Source organism: Anoplopoma fimbria, chromosome 4 (assembly GCF_027596085.1).
Source record: "Anoplopoma fimbria isolate UVic2021 breed Golden Eagle Sablefish chromosome 4, Afim_UVic_2022, whole genome shotgun sequence".
Lineage (NCBI taxonomy): Eukaryota > Metazoa > Chordata > Actinopteri > Perciformes > Anoplopomatidae > Anoplopoma > Anoplopoma fimbria.
This window is the reverse complement of record NC_072452.1, coordinates 18,622,198-18,642,523: the sequence shown is the minus strand read 5'-3', so window position 1 is coordinate 18,642,523 and position 20,326 is coordinate 18,622,198. Positions and strand designations below refer to the sequence as shown.

The 20,326-nt window shown below is 40.7% G+C and overlaps 1 protein-coding gene across 5 annotated transcripts in view; it reads left to right on the top strand.

Moving 5' to 3' along the window:
* The window catches only part of enox2 (ecto-NOX disulfide-thiol exchanger 2), a 157,272-nt gene that overhangs the window by 117,476 nt on the left and 19,470 nt on the right, over nucleotides 1-20,326 (top strand). For 4 of the 5 annotated variants that reach the window (XM_054597610.1, XM_054597608.1, XM_054597609.1 and 1 more), the window contains 6 exons: nucleotides 3,139-3,294; nucleotides 4,702-4,767; nucleotides 9,659-9,865; nucleotides 12,874-13,107; nucleotides 14,924-15,136; nucleotides 18,143-18,249. In XM_054597610.1, coding sequence (XP_054453585.1) covers nucleotides 3,139-3,294; nucleotides 4,702-4,767; nucleotides 9,659-9,865; nucleotides 12,874-13,107; nucleotides 14,924-15,136; nucleotides 18,143-18,249 — 983 coding nt within the window. The remainder of the gene's footprint in view (nucleotides 1-3,138; nucleotides 3,295-4,701; nucleotides 4,768-9,658; nucleotides 9,866-12,873; nucleotides 13,108-14,923; nucleotides 15,137-18,142; nucleotides 18,250-20,326) is intronic. The other variant, XM_054597611.1, reaches the window with a different exon arrangement.

The following is a 20,326-nucleotide window of genomic DNA, read 5'->3' as shown; positions in this document are numbered from 1 at the left end:
AAACAAATGATGAAAAAGGATTCATCCTACCTCATTGACTTTAGTGGGTGCTACTAAAATAAAAATCTTTCCATAGTTTTGTACTGTAAGACATCCACAAGTTTGAGAATATCCTGTTACAACGGCAGCTGTTGTAGTCAGAAATTATAGGAAACATTTTTATTTTTTTTATATAAATTCTTGAATAAACTACAGGATGCACCTTTCACACTGGCTGGCAAGATATATTTAAATCCAACTGTTTAATTCCTTTTCAAATGTAAACTATACTATAATATACTATTGAAATAACAGCAAAAGCTTGGATTTATGTCTGGAACATAACAGCAAATCCCTTGGAAAACTGTATAAATACATACATTGGATGAAGTGCGGCAGTCTGCATGTTCATCTGTGTCCACTTATAGCATACATTGTAATGAGCAGCGCTGCAGGAGGGAGGAAATAATAGTATGTTAGCGATGGAACGTGTCCTCCAGCTACAATGCTGAAAGTGGAGATGAGAGAGCTCTGATGTAGCTGGAAATCCTTTGGAAGAATTAAATAATCTCCTTTATTACACACAGCTCTGCCACATGCTTGCTTCAGGTCTTAGGCTCTTAATGGATGAGGATAAATACATAGACACTCTCACCAACACACACACACACACACACTCCAAAGGAAACATGAGCAGCACTGCAGTGAAATTGCACCAGCCAGAGCCCTGATGTAACCAGATCCTTTCCTCCGTGTGAACTGAAATCTAGTTTGCTTTGCATCGATACATATACGACATATGAACTCATAAGCATGTTTCCTAATTTCGGCTCAGCAGAATGAGTATGATTTCTCAGAAGTATAATTTCCGAGATGTGTTTACAACGTTTTTCTTCTTCTGCAACCTCCCACGGCACCGAGTTTTGTTTCCTTCAACCTCTTTTCCATGTAAAGTGTTTGGCATTCAGGTTTGGTTATTGCTCCAGCCTCCCATCCTTTCTTATCTCCACCCTCCCCCCCCTCTGCTATCCGTCTTCCGTTCCTTCACCTCAACGAGCAGAAGAAGCCATCAATCCCCTTGCAACTAGGGTCCTTCTTATCACCGGTTTCCTCTCACTCAGACAGCTGGTTAGAGACCGATGGTGAGGTCATCAATAGACATATAGTTTCCATTTGTGTTCCTTTTAATGTAGTCCGCCAGGCTTTCACTGTGTTATTTCTTTTGCTTTATCTGGCCTCTGTTTTCTCTTTTACTCATTTTAATCCTTCAGCCGGTTTTATCAGTCCAACGTCCACACCCTATCTGGCTCCAGGGACATATTCTGAGTCTTCTGCAATGTGCATATTTCTTAACTCTCCTTCACTGGGTGTAATTTAATTCATCCATTTTCTCTCCTGCAGTAGATTTAGAGGAAAATCACTTATAAAGGAAATACAGTATCTATTTCCAGTTGTACTGTACACTATATTATTCCTCCTTCACTGGATCCATTGCTGTTGAAGATCAGAAACGTCAAAACTGTAATGGAAACCATTTGTTGCTGTTATTCTCTGTGGGAGGGGAATCTTCACAATGAACTTCAATTGGATACTTAAATACAGGTACAGCTATTTGATACACTATAATGGTATAATATAAAATATATAATAATAATAATAATATAATAGTCAGGTTTGTTTAAAGTGGCCCTATTATGCTTTTCCACTTTTTCCCTCTTTAGTGTGTTGCATATATTTTTGTACATGTAAAAGGTCTGTAGAGTATAAAACCTGAAGTCCACACCTAAAAGGAGTTACCCTCCCCCTCAGAAGCTCCTGAGCTGCCTGAAACGGCTCCATTGAATTCTCTCCTTCACTTCCGTAACTTTATGAGGTCATAATGCTACGGAAGTGACGTAAAACTCCTTCCGGCTAGTTTGGCCCTCAAACAACAAAAGAGAGAGACGGAGCTGGACCTCCGCAGGAAGAGCTTTTTGAAATGTGAAACGTTGACCAATCACAACAGAGCGGGCTATCTGACCAATCAGGGCAGACTTTGCTTTCTGGAAGGAGGAGCAAGTGCTGCAACGGAGCGTTTCAGAGAGAGGGTGTGAAGAGGTGCTGCAGGACAGCCAGGATGAAAAACCATGAGGATTATGAGCATTAACGCATGGAAACAGCCCTATTATTAGCATAATAGGCCCTGTTTAAAACCTTCTGAGAGGTGTTAATTCAACTATATGTTCATAATTGAGAACAAAGTTAGTGGTGTAGCTGTATTGGACTGCATTTTATTGAGAGCTGTTTCCAATGTTTTGCCCACTCCAACTACAAACATGAGGGGAAAGAATATTGGAGACACATGTTGTATTTCTCTGAGATTTCCACTTGTCATTGTCATTGTTGCTTGTTTATTTAAGCGTGTCATTACTCAGATTTCATCGACTGTGTCCTACAGTCAGCAAATATCAGCTTCTGGTTCCCATTAATTCCACTACATGTCTGGTGTATTCCAGTGTGTGTCTGTATAATCTCTAGTGAAGGATTTGTTTCAGCAGAGCAGTGCTCCCGCATGCACATACACTGGTGCGTAAACATTCACACACCCTGCGGCATAATTGTCAACTACAAATCCTCTGCAGGTGATGTTGACGCACATACTGGAGGGCAGCTTCATTTCCATTTCAAAAAAATGTCCATACTGGGAGTCGTGTGCACATTAAAGCACACGTTGTGGCTTCGGATGCCGGTGCTTGTGTGCGTAGGTTTGCGCTTTTTTTTCCCCCAGGTGTACATGTAAATCAATATTGTAAATAAAGCCTCTCTGTTCCGAAGGTTTTTGAATCCAACTCTGTGCATTATCTATAAGGTCATCACTCAAGCAGCAGGAGTGACAGCGAGAGTGACTCAGTAAAAACTTCTTAAAGTATGCATGTTGTTTATGCGATGATTTATTCATGACTGGCTCTGTATAATATAATGAGTAGGCTGCTCTCGTGTCACTGGTGTTGACAGAAGAATCACTTAGGGAATAAGTACACAACTAAAAAGACTTAGCATGGGCTGAAGTAAAGCCTGACCAAGGGTTATATATTGGAAACGAGTCTGTTTAAATGTTATTGTGTAGGTGTTCGCCTCTTTCTCTGTGTGATCTCATTCATATATCTCTCCTGCCTCCAGATTTTGATCCCAGCCTCGGCATGATGGCTGGAATTACTCCCCTGAATCCCATGATGCCCGGCCTCGGTATGGTGCCCGGACCCCTCTCCCAGGATGTGCCAGTTGTCAAGGAGATCATCCACTGCAAGAGCTGCACCCTGTTCCCCCCGAACCCCAGTAAGTCATAATAACAAGCTAATCAGGGCACCTTCTGCACCCACCGACATTCTACTTCACCAGCATCTCTGTCAATGCAAAAGAGTCGCACCACAGTGAAAGGCATTTTCATTTTGTAGCATTATTGCGGCTTTTTGACTGCTTCTTCACACAGAAAATATACTCAACACAAAGTCCAACATGTTTCAAAAGCCCATTACCCTCCTGTGATGGGAATTTTGTAATCAAGCCTCACAAGAGAAGATGTCTTTCAAGGTTTCATTCTTGAGAATCTTTACACTTTCAGCCGTCAAAAATACACTCCAGGTACTAAACAAAGTTTTATTTCTAACAGTCCATCTTTATACATTCACAGCTACATATGCCTGTTGTATGATTACGTGATTGGTTACAAAAGACAGTGTACAATTCTCCGATTGGCTATGACATATTATCAAAAGTAGATCACAAAAGGGAAAAACACATAATAACATCAGTTTACATTTGTTGATTACCTCTGTATGCTTTTCTGTCTGCTCATATGTAACTGCATCCACAATGTTTACTCAGTCAGGTTGAGGTCACTCTAACTATGTCAGTTTTCTCTGTACTCTATCTTACATTGCATTTGACAAAACAGAATTATATGACATCAATTAATCCCTTTTACTGTCAAATCAATGTTTACATGTTTTATATGTTTATATTTTCATTTATCCAGCCATATGTTGAATTTTATTTTTTATCAGTTGACTTGAGAATATAATTAAGGGTTACATTATATTGTCAGGGCTGCAGCTAATGATTATTTTCATCATTATCGATTAAACTGCCAATTATTTTCTATAATAACCAATTAAAAAGAGGATTTATAAAATGAAACCCAAATATATTCACTGGGCTTTTGTAGAAGTTTACAAAAACCAGCCGTAACCAGAAGAAAATGGGTATTCTAGCTTTAAAAACAGCTTTATAACTTTTACAGATCTCTTTTCATTGGATGAAAAAAAGATGAAGTGAACAGTGAGTTTAGTTATGGCAGATGTCAGCATGTATATTTGTAAAGACGTTTCATCTCTGTGAAGACTTGAGAATATGCTTTTGATTCATATGTCAGACCCAAGAAATTTATAAAAAAAAGTAATTATTCCAATATGGTAAATATCAATCAACAATGCTTTGTCCATCTGTTTTGTTGCTCCTTAATTTTTCTCCCCTCTTCCTGCCAAATGATTAACCTGTTCACCATGAAATGCATTTACATCCACACAGCAAACTTTTAGGGCAAGTCTCATTGTATAATCCGTGTAGATGTGTGCTGCACAAGCTGTTGTTTATATTAATCTCACCTCCACATTCCAATTATTCAGAGATAGAAAAGAAGTAGTGGGGGGTGCTTTTGATTGATCCCACCTTTTGCTTTTTCAGATTTCCTGCTAGAAAAGTTTCTGCCTGGGGACTTTATTCAAACAAGTCTTACAAGTCATCTTCAAGGTGAACTAAAACAAAAGCTCCTCGACGCAGTAGCATTTGGGAGTTTACCATCCTTTCACAAAACAAAACACACACTCTTGCATTCTCCTAGGCATATATCTTTTTCTTTTCTTTTTTAACAACACATATAAAACAGTTTTTTCAGATGTGCTTGCATGTATGTGGTGTGCATTATGGCTCATTATAAACTGTCACTGTCACAATATGCAGAGGGATAAGATGATTAAAAGTTGAACTTCACCTAGGAACATGTAAGAAAATGTACAAGGTAAAAAAAAATCATTACATCCTCTATGTGTAGTTGTAATATTATTGATCATACAGGGAGAATCATTGGTTTTATATTATTATAAGTATTGCTCTGAACCAGAGATGTATCAGGGATGCAGATGGATCCTCAGTATTTGAGGAACAAAGGGAAACAAGCATTGATGCAAGCTGCATTCAGGCTTTTAGCAAATATCCCAGGCGAAGCGCTGGTGTCCAGGTAACGAGGTTGCATATGGTGTCCATCACAAGTAGTCATTACCCTCTAGCTGCACACCGCATGCAGCATCCCCTCTCACTGACCTGTAGCTGAGCGGCTACAACCCTGCGGCCCTCCCTCAGCTCTCCTGCTCTCTCCCTCTTCCGGTTCCTCTTCAGTGTGCATAACTTTACCGTAAGTGTGCATCCTCATCAAGCTCCTTTCTTGTAGCATCCTCCTCCCTTCTCCTCAGTCAAACCCTTTTCATTCTGCCTTAACCCCTCTTTCACCTCCTCCACTGACGCTTCCTCCCGCTCACCTATCTAGTGCTAAAGGTGCTTTTTTCATCTACATAGTTTAAAAAAGACTTAACAGACTCAACATTTGGACTTGTGGACTCACTTGACTGTCTAATTGGACATCAAACTCTATTGTCTGTCTCTTACTCTTTCAAATTTCTGACTGCAGTCTAGTCTGATAGAAATAAATATATTCAAGGAAAGATGAAACATTGTCTTACACTTTGAGGATAGTGGCAGTTTGTCCCAGTGTTGCATATGCACACATATATATTTAGCTTAAATGAAGAAGGATGGGCAACTACAGTAGTTAATCATAAAAAAAACACCTGAAAAAGTAAATTAAAAAAAACTAAATTCATCAGTCAACCAAGATCCTAATGAATAACTGACAAACACACTAAAATAGATGGGGAAGTCTCAGTGTGATGTGCTGGCGAGGAGGTTTCTCTGTGTGATAAATCTTCTGGTGTGCCGGTTCCTGTCTTCTTTCTGTTCATGTGTGACGTGAATGGACTAAACATGTTTACTGGAGTGTTTGTAAATGTAGTTTATCTTCTGAATAACTGTCCTTCGAGGGTTGAAGCGTCCTCCCCGTGGCAGCCCCTCGGCCTATAAAAGGGTGTTTAGCCAGTCGAGGTGATGGATGGTGATGACCTGTGTTAGTGTAGCAGACCAGTGGGTGGCCACGCAGACAGCAGGCCTGAGGGACGGGACTGGACTGAGAATCGGTCTGTGTTTGCTTTACAGCATCCTCCGTATGTATCCAAAGTAACATGACAGAGTAACAGCAAATCAACCAGCTTATTAGTCAGCCAGTGATTCATAACGGCCAAAAATGCAGTCTGCTAGTTGTACATTCAAAACATACAGTAACTAAATAGGCAGAAAGCTTTTAATTCCATCCAATACAGCAGATTCAATTCTGTGGTAGTTTTTGAGGTAAATTGCTGAGTTTTTGTGTTTTATCGCATTATAGTAATATTCCTAAACCTTGATCCTCAATATATGCAAATAAGTTGAATAGAATATTATAATTGTTATATAATATATTGCAGTTTTCAACACTCTGAATTCTCTTCAGAGCCTCTCAAGATCTCTCCTTTCTGTTTGTTTAATATTTCTTTATTTGCTACCCTGAACCCTGCATCGACCCTCGCCTCCTCTCACTCCTCAGTTTATCTGTCTGGATTCTAGAATTGTCGGCCTTGAAGCATCTCACAATAACTCTGAAGAGGACAGACGTATGTAGTTAGGACCAAATAAATATGTTTTTAAACTGTCTGGCAGGAGAACCCACATATTATGATTTCCTTAGTTGATCCTGCGAAAGCAGCTTCTTCTGTCCTCTCCGAGTCTTTATCTGCATTTTGATGCAAATAAAAAGCAGGTGAACCTGATACACTCCATTGGACTGTTCACAAATGCTCTAAATATATAAATATATATCATATATTTCTTGTTATTCAATAAGGAAAACATGAATAGTTCATTTGAATATAGTTCATTTGCATAAAATGTGCTAAACAGTGGGTTTCAGTAGCACAGCAGGTAGCTGAGAGGATAGAAGACATGATCAAACTCCTGCAAACTGTTAACCCCACTGAAGCAGTACTTTATGTGGCAAAACAAACATGTTTTTATTTAATTAACAACATGTCACACTAGGGTTACTGCTGCACTGCACCTGTTCTCCTTTCTCTGTCTTCATCAAACACTTATGGACCAAAAAGCTCAGTTAATTTGTCAACTCTTTGTTGCAAGCTTTTTCTTCACCTACTGTTACTTTTTCTGTCCATCTCAACTCAAAACTAGTTTAAGGTCAAGGTGTGAAACTGCAGTCAGTATTTTGCTTTCCCAGTCACATTCAAAGGAAAGCGCAGGTGGAGGGAGGGCTACGCTGCAGTATGTATGTGAAGGCAGAGACAGTTGAAAGGAAGGGACAGTGCTGGCTCGGACTCAGTCTGAAAGTTTAGTTGCAGCTCTTCAGAGTACTGCATGAGAGCACAAGGAGCTCTGACAGCAGAGGGATTGTGAGCAGATAAATCTCTTTTAACCGGAAGAGAATTCTGTTTTGTACTGCTCGGCATGCCATAAACATTTTTTCTTTTTTGTAAAATATGTATTCCACCGGACTGGGTTATTTATTATCCTACTATTAGGATGCATCATAAATGTGTGGCAGCAATACAACTCTGGCTCAATACAGCTGTCTTCTAGAATAGCTGAGCTCTTGAGTTGGTCGTGTGGAATTAGACCAGCCGCCCTGCTGAGAAACCTCATTTCAGTTCGGATTGTGATCTCATTGTTTCTTTCTCTACCCAAATCTTGTTCAGTTGAAGGGTCATGTTTTTTTATTTTATTTTAGTCCTGAATGGATAGGCTCTTCCTCATAGGGTTTTTATTGAGAGAGGGTTGAGGGTATGAACAGCTTTTATATCTGTGTCTTTGGCTAACGAGAGTCTAAAAAAGGGAGCCAGAAGGCCAGATCGGAAAATCTGAATGTATGGGATGAGAGCTGTCGGACTAACTTCCCTAACAACTGTTTGTTAAACAGAACAGACTTTTTCTGTTGAGTACCAGAGATTTTGCGGCAGTATTTTTTTCTGTTTGACAGTGAGAGAAAGCTGATGAAATTGTATTACTGCACCAAACAAGTGCTCAGTCTTGAAGTCCTTTTGATCACACATATGAGAGACTGCGAGATATCTGAATTGATCCACTTGCTTGCATATCAGCGAGGCCCTCATTGAAATCATCAGGTGTCCAACCAAGTTCAACTCCAGTTCCTTTCAGACTATTGATATCTACAGGGTTGGGAGCATCAGTGATGCTGATTGTGAGGCCTTTTCTAGCAGACATCCAGAAATCCAGCGTCCTCAGCGTTCCACTGATTAGCCAGTTCACTCCTCCATAGACCCCACTAATCACATTCATCATGGATGAGAAAGCTGATCTATTGGAGATTAGATCAGTCAACACTCATCTGTGTTGAATAAGTGATTTCTGCAATGCAGGGGACCTTCCACATGAGAGGATTTGCAATCACTTTGAGGCCAAAAGGATTTCATTTTCATGCATGGAATGGTTTTGATATTAACATTTATCCAACAAAAAACGATCTGAGCATATTGCTCAAAGTTATCATTATTCATGAGGCTTTATCATTTTTTTAGGTCATAAGTGCTATGTTTAAAATATGACTTAATTTAATTTTGAAGCATCATGCTCCACAATATGGCCCGTTAATCATATTCTATACTGATCGGTTTTTCTTCTTCTTTAAATGTTGTGCGACCTGGCTCTTATTCTTCTTAGCCTGAATATAGAATTAAACCCAAAGACCCCTTTTTGGTAATTATTTGTAATTCATGCCCTCTGGATATTTTACTTATATTTCCATAGTCTTTATGTTGGGGTTGGATCATTGGAATCTCCTTTTTGCAGTTATTGAATTGCCTCTTTCCCCTCTTCAGAATCTCTCCTTAAATATTGGATGGATCTTTCAGTTCCATCATATTCCCGTTTATGTTTTTAACCTCTATGCACGTTTAATATATGAATGCACCTGGCAGGCAGTCTGTACGATATAAACAACCAGGCTTTTGTTATTGGTTGGAATTATTTCGAATCAAATGTTGGCATTTAAAGTTAGAATTAATGTTTCTGTTTTGTAACTACAAAAGAGCAGCTGCTTCTTCTTGTTTTTGTTTCCTCTGTTCAGAGAGCACAGCATAGTTGTTATTTTGATTTACTTTTATTGATTATGCATACAAGCATACATATTTCTTTTTGAGAATAGACAAAAGACAAGAAATCAGCTCTTCAGGACTGCCAAAATGGTTTCCAGCAGCGATTAGAACATTATGTTTTTGCCTTTGGACATTTTGTTTCTAGCTTCTCAAACAGCATTATTCATACGCAAAGAACTAGTGTCAGTGTTCTTGGATAGCTGAATTATTCCTTGAGTTGTTTGTATTTTGGCTGTATTATCTCCACATAAATGCAAGTGCACACACTTTCATCATTCAGATTATTGCTTTCTAGCCATGTCTTAATATTTCAACCTAGTGATGGCTGCTCCGTAACTGATTATTCTCTCTTTTGTTCCACCACTTTTGAACAGACCTTCCACCTCCGGCCACGAGAGACCGCCCTCCAGGGTGTAAGACGGTATTTGTCGGCGGTCTGCCCGAGAACGCCACAGAGCAGCTCATCATGGAGATCTTTGGGCAGTGTGGTGATATCACCGCCATACGCAAAAGCAAGAAAAACTTCTGCCATATCAGATTTGCTGAAGAGTTCACTGTGGACAAAGCTCTCTTCCTGTCGGGTAAGAGGTCGTAACTCCAAAACCTTATTCTGTAAGTGCTTATTGTCATGAAATCTCGATGTATTTGCGTCAGTGCCAAATGTTAGGCAAGAATACAAAGAAGCTCCATGGAAGTTAAACTCCAATAGACAAGTTACAGTTGGAGCACTCTCCTGGTTGTCGAAAGAACAATTGCGTGAGAAAAAGTTGAAGACACATGCCAATTTATATTTAAACTCTCAAGGTGCATTTAAATAAGAAAGCTAAGGTTCACACTGTTGAGACAAGTTACTTTCTGCAGCCTTTATCAATTCACTTTTGCGTTCATGGTAAATTTTCCGATGAATTGAAAAGACAAACCATTTTGAATTTGATACAGCTCTTATTCATGCTCTCCCCCAAATAGCAACGGGGGCCGAGTCTAATGTATATTGTATTATTTAGAGCTGTCCAACATCCCAAACCTACACAAAAAACATGATTTCTCAGAAACAAAGGTAGAATAATTACAGCTGGAGGCCAGTATCATTAAATAATTCAGGATATTGGGGTAATAAAAACACACATAACCAGCAGTTTCACCCTCTTTGCAACTGTATTGCGTTTTCTATTGGAAAGAACAGTTGGGGAAACTCACAGTGGTTGAGATTATTAATGGTCGACTCCAGCCTACTGGAAACTCAAACAACAGGAGATATAAATGAGCATTAAGACAAAAAAGGCACATCTAATAACCATGTGACACCAGCTTATGGTTTTCTTATCTTATCTTCATTTTCACAGCTGCTTCTGTAGCCCAGACATCTTAAATCTCTCTGTGCTGGCTGTATATTCTCACATTGAAAAACCCATTTAACCTAGAAGCCAGTTCCGTAGTATCCCCAGCTTTATAAAGTGTGTGTTTACGCATGTGCAAATGTCTGTGTGTGTGTGTTTGTGTGGGAATTAGGTTGAATGAGAGGTCCTGTGATTTAGCCTGCCTCTATTCTTTTGGTGAGATGAGGGAGCTGAGGTCCATATATTAGCCAGATGACAGAGCTGTGTAGGTTTCCCATAAATAATACCCAACCCACACATGCACACACATATGCAAACACACACACTGTGCAAACACAATACCCAGCAATGACACAAACTCCAGCGGCTCCGGCACACTGAGATCTCCTCCGTATGAAATATTGAAGTCGGTTGGTAGATTGGGAGCCTGAAGCATGGAGAGCGGGCTGAAGTAGAAAAAAAACCTGAACTCACGCTCATTTCTTTTCCTCTTTTGCATTGGCATCTACCACAACTCTCCTCCCCCCCCATCACAAACACACACACACACACACACACACACACACACACACACACACACCCTTCTGCTGTGATGACTGTGTCGGGCCCCACAGTGAATCACACTGGGCATCATTATCGTGTCCGGCTCCAACACACATACTCACACATGTGTACCCAAACACTCCAACTCAACCCACTCTCTGATCATTTTGACCAATTAAATCACAAAATGGGCATGATTTCCCTTCTGATCCGCAACCAGCCATTAGTGAGGATTGAGTAAGGAGGAAAGTGTGAGGATAAGAGGGAAGTAGGGTGTAATGAAGGGATATTGTGGTCTTTCAGTGCCTCTAGAGAAGTAATTGGCCTCCCTAAGTCTCTCTTGTGTATTGACCAAAGGACGCAGTCCTTCTTTACTCCACAATACCCTACATATCCAGTACATCTTGTCAAAGGAAGGGACCCAACTAGTGAAATGGATATGACGAGGATAAAGACGTAGGTGGTAGGCAGGTAGACCCCGATAGAGAGCTTGCTCTGTGTTTTCTCTGTTTTTGGAAGATGATGGAAAGTCCCTTAACTGGACCAGAAAGATAACCTGTAACATATAGACTAAAGCTCATGTCTCTACCTTTACGCTCTCCTGCTCCTTTATTCCTATGTTGCTATTCAGTTAACTCTAAATACACGCCTCCAGAATTTGTTTTTTCGTTTGCATTAAAAATATGTTTAGTGCCCATAATTCAACTCTTCTCATTTATTCAATTTCATAAGCATTCTAGAGATCTAAGACTTACAGATTACCATATAGAATATTTAATGAAAAAAATGGCAGGTGCGAATGGGAAGTGTAAAGTTGACAGCTGTCGAAAAATTGAAGGCATTCAGGCGTAGCCGTGGTTTTAAGGTGGAAACCACGAAACCGTGACTTCCTCAGTCTGAATGCGGCGAGGGGGTCTTTGTCACATGACACCCTCTTTTTCTCTCTGCCGGTTTCTTGTTTCTCTCAACTGTCAAATATCTATTAACGAAGACTGAGAGGCTACAGCCATGCTACAGGTAGCGGTGCTTAAAACCCAATGCTATCGTCAGCAGGCTAACATGCTCACAATAACAATGCTAACATGTGGCTGCTAAGCGGGTATAATGTTGACCATGTTCACCATTTTAGTTTGCTAGCATTTACTAATTAGTACAAAACACAAAGTGCAACTGAGACTCATGGGAAAGTCATTAGTTTTGCAGATCGCTAGTTGTAAACCAAAGAATCGGATAAATTAGATGATGGCGCTACATGAAAGTCAGGGGATCATCAAAAGGATTCTCATTCAGCCTGAGGGGGACGTGACCGTGTTCACTACATTTCATGGAAATCATTCCAATAGTTGATGTGACTCAAAGCTCAACCTTATGCTTGTGCTTGTAAAGTCAGTGGGTCACCAAAGTCATAAGGATTCATCCTCTGGGGACCTTGAATGTCCACACAAAATGTCATGCCCCCTATAGAGCCTTATGGCTAGTATGGCTAAAAATGAAAATGTTGCAAATAAAAGTTATCTTTAAAAAACTAGGGGGATTCATGCACCTGCAAAATGCACAGCACACTGTGAAAGACATCAAACTGTCTCAGCAAACAGATTTTTTTCATTTTAATTGGTGAGTTACTCGCTGTCCCATCTGCTTCTCCCATTTTTTAAAAACATTTTACTCTTTTTTCTTCTTTTTTTTTTTTACTCTTTTGCCTCCCATAGGTTACCGTATCCGTTTGGGCTCCAGCACAGACAAAAAAGACACCGGCCGTCTCCACGTGGACTTCGCCCAGGCCAGAGACGACCTCTACGAGTGGGAGTGCCGCCAGCGCATGTTCGCCAGAGAGGAGAGGCACCGGCGCAAGATAGAGGAGGATCGCCTCCGGCCCCCCTCCCCTCCTCCCATCGTCCACTACTCGGAGCACGAGTGCAGCCAGCTGGGCGACAAGATCAAAGGTTGGCAAAATATAAAACATACAGTAAAAATATGCACATGATATGATGGCACAAACTCAGTAAAGAAAGTAAAACCTCAACACATACAGGATTTTCTTTAATCAACCCAAGGGCGTTTATACATACTGCACTAATTTTCACATCGTTAATGAGCAAAGAAAAGTAAATACAGATCTACTCATGGCATCATCATTATTCATGCAAAACACCAACCGACAAGGTAGCGAATAAAGTCAAAAAGTAGTTTTGTATGTGTGGCAAGTCAAGACATTGCAGGAAGGTTCCTAAACTGCAGCTGGTAAACTGACAAAGCAGTTCTCTCATGTTCTAACAAATTCAGGGAATCTGTTTTCAAAAGATGCTTCACAAAGGCTGTTAAACACAGTGTATCAGTTTACTCTTCTCTCAGAACATGCTCCTCTCTTATCTTGTCCTTTCTCCACTTTCCTATCCTCTCCTTTCCTCTCCTCACTCTCTGTTCTTCTCATCTTTTCTCCTCACCTCTCCTCTTCCTTCCTTTCCTCACTCTCTGTTCTTCTCCTAACCTCTCCCCTCGTCTCCTTTTCTCTCGATCTCTCCTCACCTCTCCTCTTACCTCCTCTCCTCACTCTCTGTTATTCTCCTAACCTCTCCTTTCCTTTCCTCTCCTCATCTCTCTTTTCGTCTCCTCACCTCTTTTCTTACCTCCTCTCCTCACTCTCTGTTCTTCTCCTAACCACTCCTTTCCTCTCCTCACTTTCTGTTCTTCTCCTAACCACTCCCCTCCTCTCCTTTCTTCCCCTCACTCTCTGTTCCTCTCCTCTCCTCTCTTCACTCTTTGTTGTTCTCCTCTCCTCATCTCTCCTCTCCTCATCTCTCCTCTCATCTCCTCACTCTCTGTTCTTCTCTGCTCATCCTCTCCATTTTCTCTTCTCTGCTCTCTTTTCCCCCTTCCTCTTCCCATCTTTCCATCCAGTTTCTGGTTGAATAAACATATTTCACTAATGAGCAGTGGCACTTCCAGGTCTCAGTCTGTGACTTTGCCTCTCTATCATCTTGCGTTTGTCTCTTCCAGCTCTCCCTCCCTCTGGCCCTGGTGAAAAGAAGTCTTACACAGTGTTGTTTTAGCCAAGGATTTGTTTCTGAACTCTTTGGGCTGCTGTTGTGAAAGCACACATATTGGCTATTTGCTGCAGATTTAGGTTTACTCTTTCCTGAATCTTCCACCCGTAGGAAACAAAGTGGTTTAGCCCTTTTCAGAGCCAGTTATGTTCCTGTACTTCAAAACCCAATCTGTCCTTTCGATGACATCAAGCTCACAGCAGGACTTTTCTTTACATAGACCACCTCTTTTTACTCCTCTCAGGTGTCACTGAGGTCTGTGAAGTTCTTTGTTAGCGAGCATATGCCAGTCCGTCATATGTACAGTTCTCTTTTTCCTTTCATCCCACAGCACAGATGTCTTTTTGTTCTCCTGGCCTTGTTCACTGCGATCTGCTGTGGCTTTATTTTATTTATTTCCAGTGTCACCTTGCTCACATTAACCCCGACTTTACATTCTCTACTTTTTTGCTCGACAAAATACAAAATGCTCACTACTTTTTGTCTTCAAATAATCAGAATTTGCCTTTATGCTCTTATATATGTCTATTTTTAGAAATTGTCGCACATGGATTATGAGTATACTGACATTTACAAGACTATCTCCTCCTTTTTCGTCTTGCAATCTGTTGCTTGCACCCTAGTAGCGTCATGGAACTGGACAGGGATTAATGATTTTTGCTCCCCTGCATGTAGCCTGACTTTTCCTTTCTTTATGTCCTCACCTCTTGGCCAGACGACGGAAAGTTTCCTGAAGCTGTGCGTGTGCTCCTGACCTGGCTTGAACGAGGTGAAGTCAACCGCAGGAACGCCAACAACTTTTACTCCATGATCCAGTCCTCCAACGGCCACATCCGCCGGCTGACGGGCGAGAAAAGTCAGCATGAGAAGGAGGTGGAGGAGGCCAAAGAGAAATTCAAGACCGCTCTGTCCGGCATAGTTGGCCAATGTGAGTTTTATGTTCTCAACCACACAAACACACACACAAAAACACAGCTGTATAATACAGTTTATACTGTGTGTACTGTAAGTGAACAACAGTGTTTCATTTTTGTACAAAGGCCACAGCAAGAGAGAGTAACTCAGTTTACCACTTAAATACATATTATACTCCTTGTTGTGCAGTATAAGTACAGGAGGAGGATAAGAATGAGTCTTGTCCATGCTTGGCCAACTTTCTGGTTCAGTGTAAGTTTCCCTATCATATGAACAGACACACAACATAAGACTTTTTGTGCCTGAGGTTCTTAACGCTGCAAATAAGTAAGTATGATATTATTTTACACATTGTGGATGGTTATTGAGCTTTAATAGCCTCATAGAAGCCGTCTTGTTTCATGCAATTTTGTTTTTGGGAGGATGTCTTAAAGGTAAGATTTGTTACTTTCCTAAAAGTGCTGTTACGTATCTAAACTCAGCATTCAGTGTCCGACTCGTTTATTTCTTCTGAGATACAAATATCTTGTCTTAAAAAAAACACTGGTTATAATTATTATTATGTTATTATGGTTGCTATTCATGTTCCTTGAGATGAAAGTAGTAAGTAGTCCAACACATCTCTTGCATTACTACATTGGAGGCCAAACAATCACAGTAAACGCATGCTCGGCTCATTTCAGTTGATGAAAGGCTGAAGGCAAAGCATACTGCTCCTTACCCGCCTTTGACAACTTTGGTCGTGCAGCTGCTAGTTTACACCACCGCCTGCGGCACTCTGTCTCTGTGTATCCCACCACATGCATGTTAAATAGAACGTAAACATCCCTCAACACCAAGTCCCGCACAGTTCCAAGGTTGGGTTAATAGAAAATATAAAACATGTAGAAGACATAGAAGGTGTGCGTGGGTGTGTTTTGTATAAACCACCTCCATTCTTTCAGCCCATACAAACACTTCCTTTATTCATGACCTTGCCTTCCTCCTGGTGCATTGCTGATCATTATAATGATATCACAGAGACCGGCCTCATGAGGAGGTTTTACAAGTCTCACTTGGGATCAACTCTCTGTCCATACCAAATAAATTCAGCCTGCTACTCTTTTAGTTGACATCCACAAAGGTCTGTCTCCGATGAAGCTTATCACCTTTACAGGTCAGTTCACCCAAATCACAAAATTCATATAGTCATTTAATCCCTATGATATCTAGGCATGCAGATAGTTTTCATTTTATGTGCCCCGGTTTTGAGATATTGGCTTCTTCAATTTCCTGCTGCTTCACAAATACAATGGAGAGGCCCAGATAATTTAATTTGTGGTGCTCAAAGCATTGGAAAAAATAGATACCCGTAGTTCTAAAGCATCTTTCCTTTCCGGGAAACAACGTCCCTTTTTCTAAAGATAATCCTCAGACCTCACTGTAAAGAGTTGATATTTGAACTGCTTTGTTGCATATAAGCTCACGTTTGAAAAGTGTGTCTGTACCCTTTCCTCTCTTCTCTGCTTTCACCATCGATCTGCTCCATCAAATTACAGAGTACAGGGGAAGATGCTATTGATCCCTGTACTGTTCTCTCTGTCTCTCTCTCTCTCTCGCTCTCAACACTCTGCAAGCACACGCACTCTGCTAGCGGTCATATTGACCCAACCCCCTGTGTACATTAGGACCTCTGGGATACACAGACCACCCATACACTCCTTCATGACCACCCACATGTCAAGGGATTGCTGAAAGGGGAATTGCTTTATCAATACATTGCAGTTTATCTGACATAGACTATACAGACCCAGCACAGCTGTCATCATACACATCACACATAGGAACAGTGGAAACCTCAGGCTTATAGGTCTGGTCCGGATAAGAATCTCTGACCCAAAGAAGCGGGTGTTTTCTTCATTCTGCAGTTACATCTCCAATGAAGGGTTAACTAGCGAGGTTTGAAGCTTACTGACGTATATTTTAAAAGAAGGCAAAAATCTATATAGGGAAAGAAATTCAGGAACACTATGCTACTCTAATAAGTTAATAAATATCCTTACACTACTCTGCTGTAGTGGAGCTGCACAGTGGTCAACAGTGGCACATGTAAAGTAGGTTATTTTTGGCATCTGCCAGTTGCTTAGCAAAAAGTCCCTTGTTGATTAAATGTTAATTGAGACAAAGCGTCTGCAGACACCCTGACAGCTCTGTGAGCCTCTAATAAGCACAGCAGGTCTTCGTCAACGTGTGGTTGTTAAGCAAGTATAATGTTCGCCACCTTCACTCTCTTAGTTTAGTGCGTTAGCGGGCTAATATTTGCTACACAAAGTACAGCTGAGGCTTATGGGAATGTCATTGGTCGTTGGTTTCGCAGATATTTGGTCATACAACAAAGTATTTGACAAATGAAATGGTGGTTTTAAAAGAATAATCATGAGATAATGGTTATTATCAAAGTTTTTATCCTAAAGTTATTACTTCCCATCCTAAGAAGGACATGAATGGCTTTCAAGCATCCCATCCCTTAGTTATCAAGATATTTTACTCAAAACTACAATTGTTAACTTCATGGCGGCTCTAGAGAAAGGTCCGTGTAGAGTCATGCCACTGGCTAATAAATATTAAGTCAGTATTAGCAGAGCTACAGTGTTGAAGGGCTTTATTACTATATTTTAAATACTATGGGGAAAAAAATATGATTTATTTAAGTTGTGTACGTTTTGTGGGAACTATCAGACCAACCATCCATGAGATGATGCACTGGCATCAGCTGGTAAGTAGATCACACGCTTGCACACACACACACACACACACACACACACACACACACACACACACACACACACACACACACACACACACACACACACACACACACACATATAAATACAAACACACACACACACACACTCAGAGTTCTTTACACCCCTAGTTGACTCCACTTTCTCACTCCTCTGCTCCTTCCCACCTGCCCTCTGTCTTTCTGTCTCTCTCTGTCTCTGGATGGTCTCTGGTCCTTCCCTGCGTCCCGCCACAGTTGAGCAGATTGTGTCTGTATTCCAAGCTGCTTCCAAACAAAAGGCATGGGACCATTTCTCCAAAGCTCAGCGCAAGAACTTGGACATGTGGCGCAAACAAGCAGAGGTTAGTAGACCTTGATTTCAATCTGTGGTTCAACTGATTTATTGATATTTAGACTTTTATCCCATTCTGTGCAATGGCTTGTCTCCCTCTTTACTCATATATAGTTCTTTATTTTTAATTGATAGATAGATACTTAACATAGGGTACATAATTAGACTCAAACAAGAGAAGGACAAAAATAGGTCAAATCAGATGTCAAAAGAGCAGACTCCTTGTTACAGTAAGTACTTTGAATGATGCCAGGATAAAGAACAGGTACCTGCTTATTCTAGCCAGTGTGAGATACAGACACACCCAGGTCCAAACCTCTACCCCTTACCTCCTCCCCTCCCTCTTCCACTGCCCTCCCCCGTGAATTGGATACAAGCTGCTGGGTGAGTTTTCCATCTCTAAGGGTGTCCAGCACTCAGGTAAACATGTACCAGCCTTCTCCCCCTGCACCAACAAATGTGAAGGTTTCTTTGAGTGGATGAATAAAGGAGGAATATCTTGAGACATAAAAGCGTATTAAGCGTAATAAGCTTTTATGTCTTTTTTTCCCCATGTACTCTCTGCTCACAATTATTATTTTTTTCCCCCACGGCCAAATGGAGCATTACAGTAATTAGCATGATGATTGTGTGTAATTGAGGGTCTGGAGTGTGGCACAGTCCTGGGTCTAATGGACTCATATGTGATTGGTAAGTTTCTTTGAACATCACTATAACAAAACAACAGATTTGAGGTGAAGCAGAAGCAGCAATCAACTTGTACAAAACTTCTTTTGAAAGGTAGGTTGTTGTAAAGGAAAATTGTTGTTTTTTTATGTTCAGATTGGATCAGACATTGAGGGTCTCTCAGGGATCTACTCTCCTCTGTCTATACACAGTAGCAGGAAGTATTACAATCTATTATGTGGATACCAGAGTGATTTTATCAGGCCTCAAGGGACCTGTCCATTCTTTTTACCTTTTATAGAGTTGCTGTATACACACTGCATACACCACAGAGTACAACATAACCATAGATGCAAGTGAAGGAGACCACTATGGGTCGACACTCCAGTGTCCTCCATTCAGGAAAAAATCCTTTAAATTACATCCTGGTTTCAAACATTCTTTGTAGTGTTTCTCTTCCAGCTACTTTACACTTAATTATAGCTGTAACAATAGACTTTAGTGTCATTCAGAGTGAAACCGCTCTGTGTGTGTGTGTGTGTGTGTGTGTGTGTGTGTGTGTGTGTGTGTGTGTGTGTGTGTGTGTGTGTGTGTGTGTGTGTGTGTGTGTGTGTGTGTGTGTGTGTGTGTGTGTGTGTGTGTGTGTGTGTGTGTGTGTGTGTGTGTCAGAGTGAGAAACAAACAGACAGATGAAGTAATTTGGACACAAATCTCTTGGTTTAGCAGTGGCCCACAATGAGTCAATGTCTCTCTGGAGCTGTCTGTTAGTGTTTAAGAGAATTTATGCACAGTAGGGAAACAGCCTAGAACACTTAAAGTCTGTTTATAATATGTGAGGTCTCTGCTAACTGGTAGAAAGAAACTTTAAAAATAGATTAAACTACTAGTATTTTGCCATAGTGACAAACTCAGACAATCAACACCTGATTCTGCAATTATCCCTCAGTTCTACAGAGTGTTGAGGCAGATTTCAGCTCATTTTTTTTTTTTTTTTTGGTTTTATGGCCCAGAAGTTTACACTTTAGGTTCGATCTCTCCGCTCTCACTTGCTCAGCATTGTTTCTAGCTGTTCTGAGCTAAAAAACAGACAAAAGCTCTAAAATCCAGCCGTACACTACATGCTCTGTACCAAACGGCAGACAGACTTATGGAGTTGGTGACCAGCTAAAGAGGCGCATTTAGCAGCTAAAGAGATGAATATTTCCCTCAGAAGTCAAAAGGAAAAATAGCTAAAAGGAGTTGAATATTTGTCACTACTCCAAATTTAATTTCAATGTTACTCTGTGTCTTCTGGATGTATAAATAAGCAGCTGTTTGATGATAACCCCGCCATAGCAAAAATTTAAGGTATTGATGAGTATTTAAAGGTTGTTTCTCCTGCGTGGGCATTAATCTGGTTTACACCACAGCCTATCAGGGAG